Here is a 20,500-nt window from a genome sequence, read left to right as displayed (position 1 = left end):
AGTCAGGCCCCAGGCCCCTTTCCGGATTGCTGGGCCCTGGAAATTTGTCCCAGCTTCCCTCAACCCTTGACAGCCCTTACTTTAAGCAGCACATCCTTTTATGAATTCCCCTGATGTTTCATGGTTAAAGATGAACCACCCATAAGTTGAAGCAATTGTCTGTTGAGACACAATGAGACAGTTTGCAAAAAAAAGACAACACAATTCAATTGCTATACTGTAATTGGGACACATTAAGAGGCGGAGCAAATTGCATTTTAGGATACAGTTCAAAAGACAGACAGTCCTTTATGAGGGCTGCTTGTCCCCTCGGACTTTGCAGTAAATGTCGTACTTTATCTTCGCTCCTAGTTTAGTTCCAGCTAAACGTTCTTCAAATCTTCTATCCATTTCTTGGTTCTGGGCTTCAGAGAAGAGGCTTCTCCAGTCACCAATAGTTCCTGCAGACATTTTTTTAGAGTGCTCAGTTATAGCATCAGTGGCATTTCTAGGGGGTGTGGTCCACAGCAGGTGACTCACTTGGGGGGGGCACCAATACTGGCCAAAATTGTGACAATCTTGGTATTTTTAAGTAATACCATCATGTTATACGAGTATATCATTCAATGGGTAATTTAATTTAGAATGCAATGAAACAAACTGTGTTGAAATATCTGTACCCTATCAAATGTTATAGCCAAATAACCAGAAATGGAAAATACAACTGCCTTATGTAAAAAAAAGTGGATTTTTATAACTCAAAACTGACCAATGAGATTGATTGTTCTGCATGCCAATGAGGTGTTATTATGACAGAGCAGGGAACCAATAAAGTGTTAGTATGAGTCAGCTCTCATTTCCTTGCATCAGAGCTAATACTAGAACTCTTATTCAGTTGTATGAATGTCATCAAGTTGGTTATGGTTTGTTTATTTGTTGGTTTTGATTACTGATTTGTTGGGTGACCCATATTGTTGTATATTTAAATAAATAAATAAATAAATAAATAAATATGGGGGTTACGCCAACCCTAGTGATGCCACTGCATTTTGGTTGTGCATATATAAGAGGAGGTCCATCATGGGGGTGACATGTGCTCCTGCATCAGGTGACGCAAGCCCTAGTGACATCTCTAGTTGTGACCACTTGATCTCCCTCCCACCATCCACCTGCCTGAAAATGTACCTCTGCGGAAGAAAATGTCTCCAGCTGATCCATGGGTTTCTGAGGATTTCTCTTTCATAGCTTTAAAACTGCTCTTTTCTGCCACATTTTGAATCTCTTCTTCAGTGAGAAAAAAGTCAAAGAATTTCGCTATTTTTTTCAATCCCAAGTTCAGATCCTTTATTTTCAGAAACAAGAGATAGGATACAGTATTGAATATGTGAGAAATGTCAAGACAATATTGCACCTTTCAAACCACAATTACAGTTGTGTTAAAATAATTTTATGCTTGAAATGAGAACAAATGTAATAAGGGAAAAGTCAGCGTGGTTTGTTCATTTATGGTGTTAGACCACATTCTCTTTGGTTTACAGCTTCTATAGCAGGGGTTTTCAACCACTGTGCCACGGCACACTAGTGTGCCGTGAGGCGGCCTCAGGTGTGCCACAGGGCCAGAGGAGGCAGGCAGCAGGCAGCAGCCAAGCGTGGGAGAAGCGGCTGCTTTGACCCTCATGCGGCAGCAGCGAAAAAGGCGCAGCCCCGGATGCTTTGCATTTCCTGCTGTGAGCAAGAAGAAGGCTGCAACCCGATCCTCATTTACCTGGAAGTAAGTCCCATTGACTATTATGGGGCTTACTTCTGAGTAGACACACCTAGGATTGGGTATGAAGTCCCTTGTAACCTGCCCCGTGTGCTGATTGGGCAGCCAAAGGAGCCTGGAGGAGGTCTGGGTGGAGTAAGTGAGAAGGAGGGAGCCAGCAAGTCTGCTGAGGCCATCAGCCTAAGAATGGGCTGGCTTGGCTCAGGGTCCATGAAAGTCCCTTCTCCTTACCACAGTTGCCTGCAGCTCCCCAAAGTGACCCTCCCTGCCTTTCCTTTGCCTTTCAGAAGAAGGGCGGCGGGCCACAATCCTATCCACACTTTCCTGGGAGTAAGCCCCACTGATTATAATGGGGCTTACTTCTGAGTAGACATGCTTGGGCTGGGCTCTCAGGCTCCTCTCCTAGCCCCAGGAGAGTAAGCCCCATTGACTATAAGGGAACTTACTTCTGAGTAGACACGCTTGGGATTGGGCTTTTGGTAACCCTTTTTTTCTGAAATACTGGAGCAGGCAATTGGCCGTGAGGGGGAGAGAATGTGAGGCAAGTGATTCTGGACCTTGGGAAGGTGCAGACAAGTGAGGGGAGGGACGGTAGGAGAGGTGCTAACTGCATTTATGAGATGGGGGGAATGTGCCTGTGGGAGGGGGTAGGGAGGAGGAGAGAGAAGTGCCAATTGCCTGCTCATGTATTTGAGAAAAAAGAGTGCAACCAAAAGCACAATCCTAGGCATGTCTACTCAGAAGTAAGTCCCACAGGCACATTCGCCCCCCCAGTCTTTGACTGCAATCCTAACCACACTTTCCTGAGAGTAAGCCCCATTGAACAAAATAGGACTTACTTCTGAGTAGACCTGGTTAGGATTGTGCCCTTTGTCATGTAATGATTTAATTGTATTAATCATATTCATTAAAAAGTAATTGTAATATTATCTGATTTATCTGTTTTTAAATTATATTTTTTAATTTGTTTTAGCTTTGGTTGTAAGCCACCCACCTTGAGTCCCTCCAGGGAGAAAGGCGGGGTAAAAATAAAGTTAATAATAATAATAATAATAATAATAATAATAATAATAATAATTTCATGTAAGTAAAAAAACTGGGAGTGCGCCTTGACAATTTTAGTGCCTTGACAGTGTGCCATGAGAGGAAGAAGGCTGAAAATGGCTGTTCTATAGCAGGGGTGTCCAAAGTTTTTGGCAGGAGGGCCACATCGTCCCCCTAACACTGTGTCAGGGGCCAAGGAAAAAAAGCATTAATTTACATTTAAAATTTAAATGAATTTACATAAATGAATATATTAAAGATGAACTTATATGAAAGAATGAATGTTTTGCAATAGCTCAAGACCTATAAAAGGCCTTGCACAAAGCAAGGCCAGCCTTTCCTTTGCTGCCACTGCTGCATCACAGACGTGAAACAACAAGCAGTGGAGGGAGCCCTCATCCCACAGCTCACGCGAGAGGTCAAACAGTTGCCCTCATGCTGAGAGCAGTTGCGTTGGGCCAGTGTGGGCTCCAACAAATCTCCAGAGGGCCAGAGGCTCATTGGAGACTGGGGGTTCCCTGAGGGCCACACTGAGCGGTCTTGAGGGCCACAAGTGGCCCCAGGGCCAGGGTTTGGACACCCCTGTTCTATAGTTTCAGGAGGAGTGGCCTTTGTATTCCTTTTTAACTGCTGGATAGCAAAGGTTCTTTGTATTTTCACAACTCTGTCTACTGACATCTCTTATGAAACCATCTACCTCACTCAACAGCTTTTGAGAGTCTTTGCAACAAAAGCATTATGGGAGTACCAGAAATGATGCCATTTGTTTGCATATTTAACACAGGCAAATGTGGAGTGGCATGTCTGTATTCCCCCAGTACAGAAAAGAACCTCACATTTCTTGAGCAGTAGCTGAGTAAGAAAACAACCTGACTTACATATCCCAGAAGCCAGTGTGAACCTCACCTCCTTCAGTTCTTCATAGCTTATGGCCATAATGTTTTCATCATTGATATACTTGTCCCATTCCGCTACATGGTCAAAGTAAGAGCCCCAACCCACTAGAGAAAAAGGACAGGGAAGCAAGTTGCATGTCAGACAAGTTACAGTTTGAAAGTATGAATTTCCTACAATCTACTCAGAAGTAAGTGATACTGAGGTCAGTAACACTTACTCCTGATAAGCATGCATTATATGCAGTACAAGTTACTTTAAATGCTTTCATCCAAATCCCTCAAATTTTTTGTTTTACGTTTATTAAATGAGCGCTATACATGAGCTCTATAAAGCAGCTCTATACATGACTAGGCTGGTGAAAGAAACATTGTGTTATGTGGTGTACCCCACAGCAAGTACATACACTGTTGATGTTATGCATGTATGAACATGCATCTGAGAATTCTAATTGAACAAAGAGTCCCAGATGAATGTACAGGATAAAAGTGTACGTACATACTATACATATAGATTTCTCAGGGCCAAAACTAGAACCTTGAAAGAGAAAAGTGAGAGGAAACAGGCAGAGGATCAATGTCACAGTCTCCCAAAGACTAGCAACTGGCTGCTATTTTTGATCCAGCTCATGTTTCTGGATTGTCTTCAAGGACTTCAAGGATACTCTTCAAGTATGCACACTAAGAGGTGAGATGATCCCTCTGTAGCCAAGCGGAGAGATGATCATAGCATTCAAGACAGGACTGTACTCAGGCTGGGGCCAGTGAGTACCCTGCCGTACCTAGAGCACTGCTGTGCTGAGGTGCTCTTGTGCAGTACTCTTGCAGAGGAGGTAGCCACCCCACTCCATGGGAGCATTGGCAGGATGGCAGCTAGGGTGGGTAGTCTAAGGGCAGCAGATGTGTGCTCACACACTCACAGTTCACTGCCTACCGTGCACTGCCTGAGACCACTGTTTCAGTGCACCTCATAATTAGATGTAGCTCTCACTGCCAAGACTGCAGTTATCACTCACCCCAGAACATCACCTGGGACCAACCTCTTAATTGTGCCTGATGTGCAAGATGAACCGAGAAATAACTGGTTTCCCATTCACATACTTGAAGCCCCACCTAGAAATGTTGCTGCTCCATCTAGCACAGAAAGGCTGGCTATGCTCTTGATTTGAGACAGAGACCAAGGCCTAAGTCTTCAGGGGAAAGTGTCACTGCCTATTTAATTAAACTGACATAACACATTGCTGGATGCAGCTACTACCTGGACATCTAAAGGCGGTGCAGAGGCCAGGAGTCCTCCCAAACTGTGCAACATCTCTTCCATCATTTTAGGAAACACTGCTGTGAGACAGAAGGCTTACCTTTTCCAGTCATAAATTTAGTGAAAAATTGGTCCCATGTTGAAGTAGGAAGACAGGTCATTCCATTAGAAAAATGAAAATACGAAACTGCTGTGTCTTTCGGATTTCGAATCAGCACTAGTACCTGAAACAAGAAGAAATAATGCATTATTTGCTAACAGCCTGTTATTTCACAGCACCTATGTATATCGCTGAGGAGAAATTTAGTATCAATCACCACCTCATTTCATTCACATATCTCAACTTATGGTTTGAGTGAGTAGCATAAGGTCCTACAAATTGATAAGGCCTAGTCCTATGTCCTATTAAGCTGTCAAATGGAATATGATGGAATATGGGTGTGATGCCATCTGCAGGACTCGGCGGGAAGGAGTGTATTGTCCACACACCTGAGACTCTTTACCTGTATTTCCTCTATGGTACCTGCAGGAGGTGTGTCCATTAAGAAACTTCCTTCCTCCCACATTTTTGAACTCCTGCCTCTCTCCTCCAAACCTCACAATTCCTAAACTTTGCACAAATGGCCCAGGCAATAGCAAACTCACAGGGACAACATAGGATGTTTTACATTTCCAAAAGAACTGTCGGGGTGCTGTAAAAAAAAGAAAAGAAACACAACTGTTGAGAACTGTAGGGCCGCCATGAGCTCTGCCCAAACTAGCAAAGGAGCACCATGCGGGCTTCTGAGCTCTGAACGGCTGAAAAGCATCCCCTCACACCCATGCAAGGAGAACAGCTAAAGGGTTCTTTGTTTCCTAAGTAGTAGAAGCCTCTGACACTTCAGAAGATGCAAACAAACTAAAGATACAATCGTAGAAATTGTAGGTAAAGGACTTCTTTCAAAACTTTAATTATTTCTGCTCCTGTGTGTTTATTGATAGCAGCAAGCTGACTGGCTGGTGCAGTTTCCAAAACTGCACAAAAGCATTTGTTCCAAATGCTGTACAAAACTGTACAAAAGCGTTTGTAACCAGTTATGGGCATAGCTGGTAGGCAATAAGATATGATGCAACTGCAAGTCTGTTTCACATAGTCCACAAACATATAGCGAATACATTACACAATTCCCAATCCACTCACACACAGGCGCTATGGCAATTGTGCTTCATGCCACGTTATGAAACTGCAAAGCTGTGCATAGCTTTAGAATGGGCTGAACTGATGATAGGCTGAAAGGTACAAGATGTGTGCCCACTCACCTTGGCTTTTTTTTTGAAAATGGATGTGGGGAGTGCTTGCGGATGGAGGTGTGTTATGAGGATCCTTCTGTAAGGAAATTTCTTCATCCTCTTGAAAAAACAGAAACACCACAGTCAGCATCAAGCTTAACCGAATCCTATCTTTTTAATGGCACTGAATTCAAAAACCTATACATTTGCTCCAGATGCTCTGGCAGAAGAATCTTTCACTAGCACTGAAAAATCTGTTCTCTAGTCACTGACCCCTTTGCTGCTTGACAACGCATTCTTAACAAAAGTAACAAGAGCCAACAGGTCAGCCTCAAGTATGAAGAACAATTGTATTGGATGAGTTTTCCAGTGATTGGGACTTTGGTTGCTCTTTGCTGAGGAAGTGCCCCCCCCCCCAGGTGACATGCAGACTTCCACACGATATACAACTTTCATGTGCAAAAGGCTGAAGAAGTGAAATATTCTGGCTCTACTTTTTCTCTTTTACTGCCCAATCCTATAGAGCCTCCCCCCCACTCGGGGGGGGGGCAGATTGGGAGTTTTGGAAGATGAAAGAGGATTTAAATCCCCTTACCCCTTCATAAGCCTCCTGCTCTGCGGTGGGCCTCCCTGGAGCGGCACTAGCTATTTGCTAGTGCAAGTCTGAGAGAAAGGGGTAGGGAAGCTGCAGAAAAAGGAGAGGTTTTCAACCTCTTCATAAATGACCTGGAGACAGGGTTGAGCAGTGAGGTGGCTAAGTTTGCAGACAACACCAAACTTTTCCGAGTGGTGAAGACCAGAAGTGATTGTGAGGAGCTCCAGGAGGATCTCTCCAGACTGGCAGAATGGGCAGCAAAATGGCAGATGCGCTTCAATGTCAGTAAGTGTAAAGTCTTGCACATTGGGGCAAAAAATCAAAACTTTAGATATAGGCTGATGGGTTCTGAGCTGTCTGTGACAGATCAGGAGAGAGATCTTGGGGTGGTGGTGGACAGGTCGATGAAAGTGTCGACCCAATGTGCGGCAGCAGTGAAGAAGGCCAATTCTATGCTTGGGATCATTAGGAAGGGTATTGAGAACAAAACGACTAGTATTATAATGCCATTGTACAAATCTATGGTAAGGCCACACCTGGAGTATTATGTCCAGTTCTGGTCGCCGCATTTCAAAAAAGACATAGTGGAAATGGAAAAGGTGCAAAAGAGAGCGACTAAGATGATTACGGGGCTGGGGCACCTTCCTTATGAGGAAAGGCTACGGCGTTTGGGCCTCTTCAGCCTAGAAAAGAGACGCTTGAGGGGGGACATGATTGAGACATACAAAATTATGCAGGGGATGGACAGAGTGGATAGGGAGATGCTCTTTACACTCTCACATAATACCAGAACCAGGGGACATCCACTAAAATTGAGTGTTGGGCGGGTTAGGACAGACAAAAGAAAATATTTCTTTACTCAGCATGTGGTCGGTCTGTGGAACTCCTTGCCACAGGATGTGGTGCTGGCGTCTAGCCTAGATGCCTTTAAAAGGGGATTGGACAAGTTTCTGGAGGAAAAATCCATTATGGGGTACAAGCCATGATGTGTATGCGCAACCTCCTGATTTTAGGAATGGGTTATGTCAGAATGCCAGATGTAGGGGAGGGCACCAGGATGAGGTCTCTTGTTATCTGGTGTGCTCCCTGGGGCATTTGGTGGGCCGCTGTGAGATACAGGAAGCTGGACTAGATGGGCCTATGGCCTGATCCAGTGGGGCTGTTCTTATGTTCTTATGAGATAGGAGCCAGTGGGTGCTATCACTGCCAGGTCCACCCCCTCCTGCAGCTTCCCCACCCCTTGCTATGCCTCCCTCCCTGCCCAGTTTTGCCCCCTCCCTGCCCTGTTCTACCCTCCTCCCACCCCCTTCCACAACATGTTGCCTTGATTGGCAGGTGGCTGGGAATTCACCAGCATGTGCAGGAGGGCTCTGACCTTCTCACCATTGCCCCAGCAAAACACTACTTGGCACACTGCTGGAGCATGCTTTACAGACACTTAGCGATTTCAGGAATATCAGTTTGTTATATCGAGCTATGGCATCCCATCCCACTGTGGCATCCCTCCACAGAAAGGAGGATCATGGTGAATAGCCAGGAGCAGGGAGAGTTATTGTTGTGAGAAAACATGATGCAGGAATGTTTTTGAGTTTTTGTTCCAAGGACCACTGGCTTAGCTAGAGGGGGGGTGGAGCACTAAGTTTTGCAGGGAGCCTCCCTGCAGCATGCAAGTGGTCCCTCCCCTTGGGAGCCATTTATCTCTGTTTAGCTGTAGGGTAGCAGGCAAGTGGCTCCTCCCCACCCTTTGGGAACCATTTGGGCGGATGGGGCAAAACGGAGGCGTATGGCTCCCAAGGGGAGGGGGAGAGGCCGCTTGCACACTGCGGGAAGGCTCCCTGCAAAACTTAGTGCACCGCCCCCCCTCTATGTACGCCAGTGCCAAGGACCCTTAATAAACCTGATTTCAGAACCAAACACATGCCTGGGACTGGTTAACAGCCCACCAACACCTTTGACTATGTCCTCAATGAGGACGTACCCAGTGGTGGGATTCAGCAGGTTCTCACCTATTCTATAGAACCCCTACCTAATCCAGCTGTTGGTTCTAAGAACCGTTTGCTGGCCAGGGAGCTCGTGCCTTGAAATGTCAAGGCTAACCCTCCTGGGGGGAGCAGCCGTGCAGGGCCAACCTGTCCTGGGGGAAAGGGGGTCGCTCCCAGCGGGTGCCGAGGCTGCTGGGGCTGAAAGGGTGAGCCAGACACGGCCAACTGGAGTCTCCCGCGACGCGGCTGCCGTTCACCAGCCCTTGCGAGCTCGCTTTCACAGCTCCTGCGAAAGGGCGCGAACGGCCAGCATGCCCGCAGATGCAGCCTGCTGACAAGGGCGAGAGAAGCAGCCCAGCTGCCCGCCCCGCGCCTCCCCTCCTTGGCTGAGCTGGCCGATTGGCGAGTAGACTGCTCCTCCACCTGGAGGCTCCTTGGGCTCAGCTCTCCCGGTGGGTCAGGGGCGCAGGCAGGACAAAGAGGAAGGTGCCAGAGCAGCTCCCGCCCAAAGAGTTCAGTTGGTCTTACTCCCAGGAAAGTGTGGATAGGATTGCAGCCTTTGACCAGAATCCTATGCATATCTACTCAGAAGTAAATCTCATTATAGCCAATGGGGCTTATTCTCAGGAAAGTGGAAGTAGGATTGCAGCCTTAGGGCACAATCCTATGCATGTCTACTCAGAAGTAAGTCCTATTGTGCTCAATGAGGCTTTCTTCTAGCACCTGTGCAGTCACAATGCAGCCCTGAGGTAAGGGAACAAATGTTCCCTGCCCCCCACCACAGGATGCAGTGCATGCGCTATTGGTACAGCTGCACTGGCACTGGAAAATTGGATAGGATTGGGTCCTAAGTCCTCTTAACTGTAACTTTCCAGCATCAAGTCCTGGAGGTCTCCTTGTGACAAGGGAATGTTTGTTCCCTTACCTCGGGACTGCAATGTGGCTGCATTGGCTCTGGAAAGTTGGATAGCCCTTAGGCTGCAATCCTACTCACACCTGGGAAGCAAGCCCAGTTGACTATAGAATGTGATTTACTCCTGTGTAGGCTTGCATAGGATTGGGCTGCTATTCCCAAGTGTGCTGAGGATGGTACAGTTAGCATTGCTCCTTCTCTAGCAGAAAAGTTCCTTTAGGTTATCCCCCCCTCCCCCCAGTGAAATGGCAGGCTGACTAGAAATTGAAGATTTTTTGAACAAGTTTGCAGATTGGGTTTAGGTCTTATCACCTAATGAAGAAGAACTGGAAAAGCACTGGGAGGAACTTTCAAAACCTGCAAGGCTTGTTACATGTGCTGTTAATTTTCATTTTTAGGCTGGGTTGTGGGTGCTTGGGCACCTACACAACTGCAACACTTTCGAAGGACTGTGGTGGGGAGGTTCTGCCTCACCTGCCTCCCCACCCACATCAGGCCCCTGCTTTGCACTCCCTGGTCAGTAGCAGCCCTCAAACTTGTGGGAGACTTGCTACTAGAGTAGACCAAAGTGATGGGTATCTGCTGTTGCCTGTCGGAAAGCAACCTAGAAGAACAGTCCCCTCATAGTACTTTTTTGCTCATTAGTGAAACTGTCCTTCAAGGCTGCCATTCTCTCTCAAACCCTGGAAGTCAACAACTCCCCTTGAACTTGTTGGGCTTCTGAGTAGACGTGCATTGGATTGCAGAGTTGGAAGTTGGAGGGGGAAGCTTTAGAGTTCACTGGAATTCTTTTTGGGGCTGGGTGGTAAAAGCAATAGAGGAGCATTTCTCAACCAGTAGTACTCATACCACCAGTGGTACTTGAGGTTGTGCCCAGTGGTACTCATGGCAGGACCCCCCCCCCCCGAACCTCCACTGCCTGGCAGTGAGACCAGTAATATGATGCAACAAACAGTGGTAGGAGGCTCAGTTCTGCTTTTCTTGCACTCAAAAAAGCCCTCCCATCTACCCTGGGAGCCCAATCCTATGCATGTCTACTCAGAAGTAAGTTCCATTATAGTCAATGGGACTTACTACCAAGAAAAAGTGGATAGGGTTGTAGCCTGAGCCTCTTACTGTGGTTTGTTGCATCATGTCTGGCCTCTTAGTATGGAAATAACTGGTGATAAAGTCATTCCAGTTACTTCCAGTTGTACTTCCCAGAGGTGGGCCATGCAAAATGGTACAGCGGGTGAGAGGCAGATGCTGAGGAATACTGGAATAGAACAAAAAAGAAGGGGAGATGTAAAGATGTTACTATGCTGTTGTTGCTTTTGGTTGATGGTGAGGTGTCAGACTATGTGCTCAGTGCACTTTTGCTGACCAGATGTTCACCACTAAAAGTGAACCAGATCCTTGAGAGGATTGACTGCTCTGGTAAAAATCACCAAGTTCCCCCTGAGAAGGAAGGTGGCCCAGCTCAAAGCCCAGTGCAGCAAGTTGGTTTGTGCAGATGTGAAGGTGCTATGCTGCTGTGGTGTCTCCAGAGGTTGGTAACCTGGAGCCCTGGCAGTTCCCACCTCCTCTTCTTGGTGCCTTCCTGATTTCATTATACAACTGCCTTGAGAATTCAAGAAAAAATGTCCATTTGAAGTGTGCATTTCAGCCGCATGTTTATCCTCCTTGGAAACTAGTGGCCAGAGGCCTGTAAGTATGACTATAGAGGACAGAACTGCAGCCTTGCAATTTGGATTTAAGCATTGGGTTAAAGTTACAGTGCAAACCTATGACTGTCTACTCAGAAGTAAGTCCCATTATGTTCAATGGGACTTATTCCCAGGAAAGTGTGTACTGTACAGTATAGGCATGCAGCCGTAGTCTTTCAACTTCCTTTGCGGCAGACAATTGAAGCTGAGTTGCTCTTTGCTCATTAGGACATAGAACCTGTTGTTAATTTATTTGAATCCCACCACTGGACGTACCCCCTTGGACAGAGGTGGAGGGTGAGAGGGACTGCACACAGGCCTATGAGAGCTGTCCTTTATTGAATTAAACATGGTCATGACCTAGAAACTAGATGGCTAGAAAAGGCAATTATTTTCTGTTTCTAGAACAATTAATTTCACAGGACCATTTTTCAATATGAATTCTACAATTGTTAGCTGCAATCAGCTATGTGAAAGTGAGCAATCATTCCTGCTCATGAGACTGAATACATAAAGTAATATGAATAGCAAAACTATTTCCTATAGCTCCATCCAGTGGCTCCCACTGAGATTGCACCTACAAACTTTGCACAGAGAAATAAGATCTGTATAAGTCATCAAGAGATTAAGGTGGTTCATAGGTGATTGTACCTGTAGACCAGCAGTTCCCAAACTCTCCGGGAGTTTGGAAACTGCAGTAAGTCTTCAGGGGAGGGGGGAATGCAGCAACATGATCCCCAGGATCTGCAGGATCACTGCCAAGGGTGACAGGGGCTTCATGCTACTTTCCAGCAGCAGCTTTCCCCTGAGGGCTGGGGATAAGAATAAGCCCTCAGTTTGGCTGTACTTGTCGTAAGAGGCGACTGAACAGCCACCGGGTAGATGGGACTCGTTAGCCTGGGATGGCAGCTCATCTGAGAGAAGGAAAACTGATCCCAAACCTCCACTGCCTTGTGGCTACATCCAGTTATGGAAAAGGCTTCAGGAGTCAACCTTGAGGCAAAATCCGGATCCGGAGTCCCTGAGGCAGTTCATGACTGAACACAGTCACATTCTGGCAACTCCTGCAACATTGCTGGAACCAACTGTATTGGCCTCTGCCTTTCCATTGGACCATTTCAGCGACGTGGAGAGGGGGGATTTGCTGCATGGGTAACAGCCTATCCTCCATACCTACTTTACCCAGGCTTCGCGCACTGGAGAGGACACTCTGTTCCAGAACACTATTCAGAGTGTGATACCATAGTCTTCCGAGACTGAAGGATGCCAACAAGAAGAAGACCAGCAGCAGCAGCCTCCCAAGGGTGCAGGGAGCCCCCACGGAAGCCACTGCAGGGCTCCCCAAATCTCATAAAATATAAAAATAAAGATTGTGACCCACTTCTGGCTTTTGATCACAAAACCAGAAGTGGGTCACGATCTGTATTTTTACATTTTCTGAGGCTTGGGGAGCCCTGTGAAGGCTTCCAAGGGGTACCCCGCACCTTTGGAAGGCTGCTTCTGCTTCTGCTAGTAAGAAGCCCCTGTCACCCCTGGCAATTGCGCAATCCTGGGGTTCGTGTCTCTGTGCATTCCTCCCTCCCACACCTTAAAGGGCATTGCGACACCCCAGTTTGACAACCTCTGCTGTAAAACCAAAGTTTATAGCAACCATAAACCAAAGTTTATAGCAAAACTATAAGACACTATAAGAAAGACACTCTCACTGGCATTCACATTTCAAATATAGAGGAGCGTACTGTGAAAGGGACACTGATCTCTAAAAATGTCATTGTCCTCCAGCACAAGAATCAAAATTTTTACTCCTTCTTATTACAGAGCACAAAATTCACAATGAGCGCTGTGTGATCTCTGCTGACCATTCCAAAGAATATTTCTTGATTTAGTAGATTGACACCCTGCTATTTTGTGTAGAACATCCAGATTTTTAATCTTTGTGCCTTGCTAACCTCGTAAATCTCTGGATCACCAAATTCAAGGCGTTGAGCCATTGCCAGTTCTTTTCCAATGGCAACTTGCTGTTTCAATTCTTCTTCCGTATATTTTGCAGCTGTGCTTTCCAAGGTGCTTAAGATGTGATCAAGCCAGTTAGTGCCTGGAAGAAATGGAAAATTAAAAAAACAATGGAGTAGCTCTTGAGGCTGACACACAGTCATTCTTTCATCATATGGCTTTAAAAAAAAAAAGTTTGCCTATATCCTTAAGGACACAGTCCACTTCTTCTCCTGGTAGTAGAGTTGTCAACTCTTGACTGAAGCTATTTCTGGAGATTTTTTATTCTGTGATGTACCATTGAAAATTACTGGAGGCTCTGTTAAAATCTTCAGGATGGCCTTCAGAAGTCACCTGGAGATTGCTGCTCAACCTGGAGATTGATTGATTCCTGGCGACTCCAGGCCAGACCTTGAGAGCTGGTAACCCAACTTGGTACTTTCTTCTGGTGCCCCCTCCACTGATGTCACTTCCAGTGATGGCACAGTTTCTGTGCTCTGGAAACTCTCAAGTAAGTGTGAGATTACAGCATGGAACTGCTACTACCAGTAATCTTCCCTTCTTAGCTGAATGTCATGACAAAAGCCATGGAATAGGGCACTGTGGGAGCAGCAACTCTTGGCTCCTTCCAGCCACAGCACTATAGTTGAAAGGAGTATCAACAGCCCCTGCACCTCTGGATCCCCAAATGCCTGGAATTTCCTGGGGCTGTGACTGTGTCAGTGTCACTAATAGATACTGGATGGTGTCTGTGACATCATGTGATGGGCAATGCCCTGCCTTCTCTCTACGCCTGTGCAATTGTGGGCACATGCAGTTTTTTATAGCACTCAAGCATGGAAGTGGTCACCTAGTGACAAGGTAACTATCCAGCTCCATCACTTTTTATGGCTGATGTTTGACATTGAAAAAGACATTCCCATTTGTAGCAGGTTTTTTTTTTTTTAAAATAAATTGTTAGGAAAGGCTCTACCTTGGATGAGGATCACCATTCCTCACCCACCCTTTAAAAGTGCCTGAGAAAGGTGGGAAAGGTTTTCAGTGAATGCTTTCATCTGTTGAATTAATATGAAGTGAAAAGAAGCAACTGAAAAGGCCAACATTTCAAGCTTGACATCATTCACATGGTAATGTCCCAACCCTATTGAGGAGGCATTTTCAGAAGGCATTTGATATGGTCCCTCACCAAAGGCTACTGAAAAAACTACTGTCAGGGAATAAGAGGACAGGTCCTCTTATGGATTAGGACAAGGAAACAGAGAGTGGTTGTCAATCGGCAATTTTCACAGTGTAGAGAGGTGAAAAGCGGTGTGCATCAAGGATCTGTCCTGGGACCGATGCTTTTCAACCTGCTCATAAATGACCTGGAGAAAGATTTAAGCAGCGAGATGGCCAAGTTTGCGAATGACACTAAAGTTTTCCGAGTGGTACAGACCAGAAGGGATTGTGAAGAACTCCAGAAGGATCTCCCCAAACTGGGAGAAAGCGCTGTAAAATGGCAGATGCATTTCAATATAAGTAATTGTAAAGTAAAGCACATTGGGGCAGAAAATCAAAACTTCACATATAGGCTAATGCAGTGGTTCTCAAACTGGTGGGTCACGACCCACCAACTCGTGTAAAGTTTCCCTGATCTCTTTAAGGGGTGGGGGAGGGGTGAAGGCAGCGATGCGATCCCCAGGATCGCGTCACTAATGGGGGTGCAAGGGGTGTGCTTTTACCTACTGATGTGTGCAGGACATTGCATGAGAAGCAGGGAACCCCATGCAGCCCTCCGCAGGGCTCCCCAAGTCTTAGAATGTTGGAAAAACACAAGCGCAAAGCACTTTCTTGTTGCGAACGCAAAGAGGGTATGCTTTGTTCTAACATTTTCTAATGCTCTAAGACTTGGGGAGCTCTGCGGAGGGCTTCACAGGGCTCCCCACTCTTCCTACAATGTCCTGCACACATCAGTAAGTAAAAGCAGCCCTCTTCCACCCCCATTAGTGACACAATCCTGGGGATTGCATCGCTGCCCTCGCCCCCTCCCCTGCAAAGACTTACCCTGGGAGTAAAACTTCCAGGAAGTTTGAGAACCACTGGGCTAATGGGTTCTGAGCTGCTTGTGACAGATCAGGAGAGAGATCTTGGGGTGCTGGTGGACAACTCGATGTAGGTGTTGGCCCAATGTGAGGCAGTGGTGAAGAAAGCTAACTCCATGCTTTGGATCATTAGGAAAGGTATTAAGAATTAAATGGATAATACAGTATTTTAATGCAAGTGTACAAATCAATGGTAAGGCCACAGCTGGAGTATTGCGTCCAGTTCTGGTTGCCACATCTCAAAAAAGCTATAGTGGAAATGGAAAAGGTGCAGAAGAAAGCGACCAAAATGATTACTGTGCTGGGGCACCTCCCTTATGAGGAAAAACTACAGCAGTGTTACTCAAACTGGTGAGCTGCGACACACCAGCTCATGTAAAAGTCCCCTGGTCCTTTAAGAGGTGGGGGAAGGGGAGAAGTGGCAATGCAAGGGAGAGTAAGGTGCTTATACTCACAGAGGGCTGATGCGTTCGCAAACAGGGAGTGCTTAGCGACTGAACATTCTAAGCCTCGGAGAGCCCTGCGGAGGGCTGCGTGGAACTCCCTGCTCTTCCTGCAGCTTGCAGCAGCCCTCCGTGTGTATAAGCATCCCCTTATACTTCCGTTAGAGACATAATCCTGAGGATTGTGTTGCTGCCCTTGTCCCCTCCCCTGCAAAGACTGACCTTGGAAGTAAAACTCCCAAGAACTTTGAGAACAGCTGGGCTACAACGTTTGGGGCTCTTTATTCTAGATCAGGGGTGTCCAAACTTTTCGGCATGAGGGCCACATCATCTCTCTGTGTTGGGGGCAGGGAAAAGAGAATTAATTTGCATTTAAAATTTACATAAATTTACATAAATTTACATAAACAAGTATTTATATGAATGAATGACGGTCTTGCAATAGCTCTAGGCCTATAAAAGGCCTTGCACAAAGCAAGGCCAGCTTTCCTTCACTGCCGCTGCTGCATTCAGACGTGAAACAGCAAGTAGTGGAGGAAGCCCTCGTCCCACAGCTCACGTGAGAGGGCAAACAGTCATCCTCAAGCTGTGAGCAGTTAGGACAGTGTGGGCTCCAGCAAGTCTCCGGAGGGCCAGAGGCTCATTGGAGACTGGGGGCTCCCCGCAGGCTGAATTGGGAGTCCCCAAAGGCTGATCCAGCCAGTCTTTTCTTATGTTCTTAGGACCAGTGGTGTAGCTAAGGGGGTGCGGGGGTAGCAGTTGCACTGGGCATCAAGCTTTAGGGGGGGCAACAAGCCGAGCTTGACACTAGTGACCAAAATTGTGAAAATCTTGGTATGTATGATTAATACCATCATGTTATATATCATTGGAAAGGCAATTTAATGCAGAATGCAATGAAACAAACCCCACTATAATATTCCTATTCTGTCAAAGGTTATGGTCAATTAACCAGAAAATGGAAACATAATTGCCTTATGGAACAAAAAGTGGATTTTCATAACTCAAAATTGACCTGTGAGACTGATTATTCTGAGAGCCAGTGACATATTATTATGTTATTGACATGTTGCAATGACATGTTATCATGATACAACATGAAACCAATAAGGCGTTAATATGAGTCAGCTCTCATTTCTATGTATCGTAATACAGTTACCCCTGTTAACTGGATAAACGGCACTTTTTCAGGTGGTGCTCCTCTTAAATATAAGAGGAAAAGAGAGAGCAAGAGAGAAAAACCATCCCTCTTCACCCCAGCACAGTGTCTCGAACCTATCAGGGGCACACTTTTTATTTATTTACATAATTAATTTGATTGTGTCTGGGGGGAGCTACAAATCCTCTTTGACCCCAGGTAGCAGATAGATGCCTTAGCTATGCCACTGACTGGGGGGAGGCAGCAGAGCAAGTAGGTGGAAAGCTACTGGGGGGAAGGAGGTGGGTTCCCCCAATTTTCACTTTTTAAAAAGCCAGGGCGTGATGTCACTTCCGGTTGTGGTATCACTTCTGGGGTAACATTTTGAGTTTGGCACTGGGCTACATGATTATTAGCTACCCAACTGCTTAGGACTCACAGCTGTCAGTTGTGAGATCATCTGTCATAAGTCGCAGCGTGGCATCGTAAAAGGCATGCCGCTATGGTGCACCATAAGACTACTGGCCCAAATGGCTGGAGGCCCTGTATATGTGCCAGTTGTGCACCTAGGCCACATCAGAGCAGATATAGTGGCAATGCAGGCAGTTCAGGGGAGAATCAGGGCAGAGAGAAAGGCAAACGGGGCAATTCAAAGGCAGGTAATGGTGCGTTTCGATGGCAGTCATACGTATCAAAATACTATCCCCCTTTTCCCAGCCCAACATCTCCCTGACACTCTTCTTGGACCTGGGCCAGCTGTTAGCTGGTGTAGATCCAAGGAGACCCATTGGTAGCTAGGCAGCTTGAAGGATGGTAGGTAAAAAATATTACTTCTCCTGGGCCATCTAGTCATTCCCCCCATTATAAGATATAGTGTGACGCCATTGGCACCACTGCATCACATAGGATGGTGAGATACAGGATTGGCCTACCTTTCAGATCCTGTATAATCAATAAATATTCTGGTGTGGCTTGACAAATTAATATTATACATAGTTAGCATATTGGAGCCAGTCAGGACTGACCTGCCAGTGAGGAGATGGTGGCAAGGCAAGAGAGTGGTGGAGCTGGCACAACATACCCAACCCCCACCTTTGCATCTGACTCACTGCAGCTCCATCACTCCCCCCCCCCCCAATTACCCACTGCAGGTTGCGACCATGGCCACTTCCACAACTGCTCATATTTGCCTGCTTCTGGTCACTTCACCACCTCTAATCTGTCTTTGGAAAAGGCAGAGTGGTGGAAGAAGGAGGAAGTGAGGAAGTGTAGAGTCGTTAGAGAGGGAGGGAAGTCTTGACAAAAGCCATGGGAGGCTTGGAGGGAAGCTGTGGACTAAAGCACACTCTGAGCAGCCAGGGAGATGGAGGGAGGAACTATGAGGGGTGCTCTGTACACCCAAGCAAGATGGAAGCTGCACAGGATGTGGGCATGCGGTGTGTTCCCTGGCAAGGGGAGTGGTGCCACTCTCCCTCAAGTGCCTGAGGGGCTTGGCTGAGACCTGGGTCTAGACACTAAGTGGCATCCATTATATTCATTACGTTTTATCTACAGAGCCTACATGCAGCATTTTTTGCTAGACTGGAAAAGCAAGCTACTCACCAGTTTTTGGATATCCTACCAAGATCACATCATCCTTCCTGGCTTCAAAGGACTCAAGAGCTTTGAACGTGTCTGGATTACAAACAACAGTAGGATACAAAACACCATTATAGGAAAAGTGCATCTCTTCTTCACGCATATTGACACCATCCGCCAGTGCTTTGTCCAGAAATTCAGCAGCATGTTGCCGGTTCTTAGACATTTTTATGTCTTCAGCAGTGTGAACCTGATGTCAGCCGAGGCAAAGGTATGAACTTTGATTCCTGAGCAGATTGGTTTTTGTACAGGCCGTTTTAAGGGATGTGTTACAGTAAACATCATGGCTTGTGTAACTTGGGGTGGGATGGGCAGAGGCAAGTTGAGGCAAAAAGTTACTGCTTAACTGAGAGTTCAGCTAGAGAGTATCATCTTTGCTTTCCTCAGGGCAGATTCACTGTGAAGTAGCATTAGGAGGCAAACTGCAAAATGAAATGCTGAGGTTTTGTTGTTTTCTAATCAGGAAGTAAAGATAGTCTGAATAGTTGGGGGGAGAAAGAAAAGATCTCCAACCTTGTGCTAAAGGTAAATGAAAGGCAGTGTTGTCTGAATGGAAATAAACAAAGTGAGATAGGGAATTATGTGAGATCTCTAACAGGAGCTAGCGGCAGCAAGAACATTGGGATTGGGACTCTGGCGGGGGGGGAACCCACTTTCTTCATTTTGACTTGCAACACAGACTTGCAGATGGCAAGCCATTCATACCCCCTCCCCAACATGTTCAGAAATCCATTCCACATACATTGCTGAATATCCCAGCAAAATGGTATCCAAGTGCTGCGTGTGATGACTGTAGCACAGCCAGTTTGGATTGCAAAATATGTGGCAGCAAGCAAAGGGCATGCAACACACCAAACTGGTTTCTTTGCCTTGACTTTTTTTTTTTTCTTTCAAAAGTAATAAGGACAAAGTGCCTGTGAACAGCTTCTATTCTGACTGTACATTGATGCATGCTTTCTTAGGGCACCTGTATATGTTTTCCACCTGTAGACTGCACTAGATATGGCATGGAGATGTGAACATTGTCTGTAAGTGGCAGCTTGGAGAGTGATCACAGGTAATAGGACAGGTTATGAAAGAGGCATTATACTGGGCTAGACTGCACCTTTGATGATCAGGCAGTTTGCCAGCAATATAAAAACACCAGAAGAGGCCTGCTGGATCAGGCTCCAAAGTCCATTAAGTCCAGCATACTTGATGCTATAGCAGCTCACCACCTGCCTCTGGGAAACCTACAAGCAAAACCTGAAGACAGTTTAACCCTGTCTCACTGTTATTCCCCAATGGCCTAGAGCAGAGGTCTCCAAACTGGAAACCTCTGTGTTCCAAAATAGCCCTCCCTGTCCCAAGAGGCACTACCTATACTACCTCAGTGCTGCATTTCTTTCAAGCTGATCTGGGCACCGGGATGCAGAAAGGTAAACACTACTCATGGTGTCAGAGGGACAGCAGGAGGCCTGCGCCGTATCCAGCACAAGATAGGGGCCCATAGTGGCTCAGCTGGAGGTAATGGGGAAACTCTTCCCATTACCCACAGGTAAGCCACTGCAGCCCCAATGGGTCTCCTCAGACTTGCGCCACCTCCATAGGTGGCATAAGTTTGAGGAGAGCAGAGCGGCTTGCAGCCGGTCCACACTGCTTGGGGAACGAGGTTGGGATCTGGCATAACAACCAGGTCCCAACCCCGCCTCCCACTCCCCACCTGCCTGCCCCCAGGACCACCTTCCGCCTGCCCACCCTGGAATGCCACCTCCCTGCCCACCCCAGACCCTTGCATTGGCCGAGCTCAGTCGATGCAGCACTCCCCATCAGAGTTGGTGAGGAA

General features: G+C 46.6%; 1 protein-coding gene across 1 annotated transcript; it reads right to left on the bottom strand.

The window, feature by feature from the left end:
- Positions 1–288: 288 nt before the first annotated feature.
- On the bottom strand, positions 289–18,841 carry LOC136647449 (sulfotransferase 6B1-like). Its single transcript, XM_066622984.1, has 7 exons — positions 18,640–18,841; positions 13,333–13,478; positions 6,239–6,328; positions 5,040–5,163; positions 3,695–3,789; positions 1,165–1,321; positions 289–440 (listed from the first exon to the last, which is right to left on the bottom strand). Exons 1-7 carry the CDS (start codon positions 18,839–18,841, stop codon positions 289–291), a joined length of 966 nt encoding a protein of 321 aa, XP_066479081.1.
- Between the last annotated feature and the right edge of the window lie 1,659 nt (positions 18,842–20,500).

The sequence above is a fragment of the Tiliqua scincoides genome, chromosome 1, assembly GCF_035046505.1.
Source record: "Tiliqua scincoides isolate rTilSci1 chromosome 1, rTilSci1.hap2, whole genome shotgun sequence".
Lineage (NCBI taxonomy): Eukaryota > Metazoa > Chordata > Lepidosauria > Squamata > Scincidae > Tiliqua > Tiliqua scincoides.
The sequence above is the reverse complement of the archived record's forward strand: the minus strand, read 5'-3'. Positions and strand labels throughout refer to the sequence as shown.

Bases quoted from the DNA above. Each gene is read 5' to 3' on its own strand.
- LOC136647449 (XM_066622984.1), bottom strand. From the start codon at position 18,841: ATGTCTAAGAACCGGCAACATGCTGCTGAATTTCTGGACAAAGCACTG. The intron at 1,322-3,694 runs GTGAGGTTCACA...CTGAAAATAAAG, and splicing joins GCTATGAAGAACTGAAGGAG to GATCTGAACTTGGGATTGAA. The intron at 441-1,164 runs GTACATTTTCAG...AAATGTCTGCAG, and splicing joins AGACATTTTCTTCCGCAGAG to GAACTATTGGTGACTGGAGA.